Raw genomic sequence first — 3,150 nt, 5'->3', positions numbered from 1 at the left:
GTTGTGACCCAATGGCATCCCTGCGTTGAGTCCCATTTGCCTGCCTATTACACTGTAGGATACAGAGAAGCAGCATGACAGCCTGCATCCCTGAGTATGTCCATGTGTCATACTGCCACTCCTGCAGTATTCTGGCCCACCATGGCTGATAGATGGGTGATGACTCATCACCACCCCACCGCTCCTCTCTTTTATCTATCCTTACTCTATCCTCAAATCTTTCTGCCATATATTTTTTACTTTTGGTTTGTTGCGCCCTTCTATGTCGAAATGTAAACACTTTTAAACTCGACACAGAGCTCCACAGACACTTGGCTGGTTCACTTCCATTTATTATTTCTTTTGGATTTGTTATTGTCAGCATAAGGAACACGTACAACTGGCACCACCTAGTGGTATAATACTGAATAACAGGTACATACATAACCTCTCCTTCCTACTCAGATTTATTGTCATTTTTTTTTTTCTATTTGTTTCGAAACATGTAGTCATAAACCTTTTTTTAACAGTTGTACTATTGTAATTGCAAATCAAACTTACAACCAACTTTTCTTTTTTAACGAATGCTTATTACAATAACATTTAGTTGAGTAATCCTCTCAGGATAGCTTTCTGTCTCTGCTACTTTGGTAGGTTCCTTGCGTTGTTTCCATGCCTTGTGGTATTTTAGGTGGATCGGTGGTCTTGGAAACTTGTTCAGAATCATCTTGATGGTGAGATGAGTTAGTCGTTAGCGAACGTGTAAAAGGGATGTCGCGAGCAAAAGTGCGGAAATAAAGCGGAAGTGGCGGTAAACCGTCTAACATGGTGTCGGAGGCATGTCAATATGGAGCGTGACGTCACAGGTAGCCCTTTGAACTTGTCATCGTGACGATGACAGGTTCCTTTTGACTTCTTTGATGCTTTGATCTCGTTCCTATATAAGTTGTTTTTTCGTTATGAAATTGTACACCAAATGCCAAAGAAGCAGACAAGTGTTGCTGTCGTTGGTGTGCGTCTTCCTTCCTAAAGATAAGCAGGTAAGAAACTTTTTTTTTTGAGAAACATTAGAATTGTGGTGTTGTGTATTGATCATGTTTCCACACGAGCAAAGTAGTGCAGTGTTATCTTTTTGTTGTTGTTTTTCTTTTACTTTCATTTGATAGTCTAAGCATTGCTGACTGATAATTTTTACACTTGTAATAAAAAAAAAATTGCTGTCATCAATTGTATGTTTATTTGAAGTGGAAACATTACTGATTGAAAGCATTTCAACTTGTAATGAGGCAAAATACATCTAACTGATGTCGGTGTTATTCTGTTTTTCCATTGTTTTCTCCTTTTTTACTTGCAGGTGTATACATGGTGATGATGTGGCATCTCCTTTGGCCTTCTGTCCTCCTGGGAGTGTTTTTCAACATTTGCCCAACATGCCCTCTGGAAATCCAGAAGCAAAGGAAACACTACTACGTTGCCCGGGGGTCAAGTATCCAGCTACCCTGTGCGTACACTCACACCGTGGACTCTCAGCAGTACACGGAGGTCTTGTGGAGTATCGTGTCTGCAGACCGAGACGAGCAGCCCATCATTTGGTTTACAGGCGGCCGCTTGTATTCCGATTTGTACAAACCAATGGAGGGGAGGGTCCACTTCATATCAGCGGATCCCCAAAATGGAGACGCATCTATCAACATCAAAGATGTACATCAGTCAGACATGGAGAAGTACCGCTGTATGGTGAGGAAGTTACCAGAACAGGACCAGAAGATGTTAGACCTGACGGTCATGGAGGCACCAAGTCAGCCTTTGTGCAGTGTGGATAAAGAAGACAACAGGATGACGCTCAAATGCAGCTCTCTGCACGGCACCCCACCTTTGCATTACATCTGGTCCAAGACGAGTGGAAATAAGGTCTTGCCAACACAGGCCATTGTGGACCCCACAGGAGGCGCCTTGCATTTCAACATCACCGAGCGGGAGTGTGGAAGCTATCGCTGCTCGGTGGAAAGTATGGTGGGAAGCAAACACTGTGACCTGCACCTGGACTGTTCACTGCCCCAGGACACCAATGTGAGCAGTCCACGATTACTGACAACCACTGCAGTCGCTGCCATCGTTGTCACTATCACCACACTCTTCATTGTCACAGTTGTCCTTACCTTATTCCTCTACCGCAAACGAAAAGATAAATCCCAGGACATTGAAATAAAAAAATAATTAAATGTTGTTAAATTGTTAATGTTCGATAAGTGATATCACAATTGTTGACATTGTTTGTTATGTTAATATGTTATGTTAAAAATTGAATATTAAACAAGTTCTATGTTATTTCTAGTGTGTCGGTTGTCTTTTTGATACACTTGTAAATGTTGAAATTGACAGAAAACTGAAAGGTTACACTTGGGGGTAAAAAAGCACATTTTGTAAAGTAAAACATACACTTCATTTTAACACCTAATGGAAAACTGATCTTGATCTTGACTGATCTTGAGTTACTGTGCAATAAATAAATAAATACATTAATTAATACATTTAAAAAAATAAAATAAAACTCTAGCAGTAGAAATTATGGAGGAGTTCACCTTCGAACAAGGAATATTTACAAACAAATGCTGTAGTAAACCATAAAGACAGGTGATACAACACTATTTCGAAGTTTATATTCCTACAGAGCCCCCCGGGTGCCAGGGTAGAAAAAAATAAAAGATCATAGCTAATCTGTACCCACAGATTACTAAACTCTACCCACAGATTACTAAACTGTGGGTACAGATTTCTAAACTGTACCCACAGATTACTAAACTCTACCCACAGTTTAGCAATCTGTACCCATAGATTACTAAACTACCCACAGTTTACTATTCTGTACCCACAGATTAGTAATTTGTGTGTACAGATTAGCTATGATTTTTAAATGTTTTCCTACCCTGGCACCCGGGGGGCACCGTATGTTCTTCCTAATATGTGAAAAACTAGTTCTATCAATAAAATTAAATCTTGACTTTATTAATGTGTGTGTCACACTGCCCCTAGGAGGCCAGATTCCCACACAACAGCAAAGCAGTAGTTTTTTTTTTTAATTGTTGTATATTGCTATTTTTAAACATTAGTTCCAGAAGTAATTTATTGAAAACCTGAGGCAACACTCACTCACATGACACTCATGAGCAA

The 3,150-nt window shown here is 40.0% G+C and overlaps 1 protein-coding gene across 1 annotated transcript; it reads left to right on the top strand.

Annotated features, from left to right (window-relative positions):
• Nucleotides 1-893: 893 nt before the first annotated feature.
• Nucleotides 894-2,196, top strand: LOC130915353 (coxsackievirus and adenovirus receptor homolog). Its single transcript, XM_057835313.1, has 2 exons — nt 894-1,019; nt 1,334-2,196. The coding sequence occupies exon 2, from the start codon at nt 1,342-1,344 to the stop codon at nt 2,194-2,196; it is 855 nt and encodes a 284-aa protein (XP_057691296.1). The 5' UTR covers nt 894-1,019; nt 1,334-1,341.
• The last annotated feature ends 954 nt before the right edge of the window (nt 2,197-3,150 follow it).

This window comes from Corythoichthys intestinalis, chromosome 4 (genome assembly GCF_030265065.1).
Source record: "Corythoichthys intestinalis isolate RoL2023-P3 chromosome 4, ASM3026506v1, whole genome shotgun sequence".
Classification (NCBI taxonomy): domain Eukaryota; kingdom Metazoa; phylum Chordata; class Actinopteri; order Syngnathiformes; family Syngnathidae; genus Corythoichthys; species Corythoichthys intestinalis.
This window is presented reverse-complemented; position numbering and strand designations above follow the sequence as displayed.

Coding starts and splice junctions, on each gene's coding strand:
- LOC130915353 (XM_057835313.1), top strand. CDS start 1,342: ATGGTGATGATGTGGCATCTCCTTTGGCCTTCTGTCCTCCTGGGAGTG.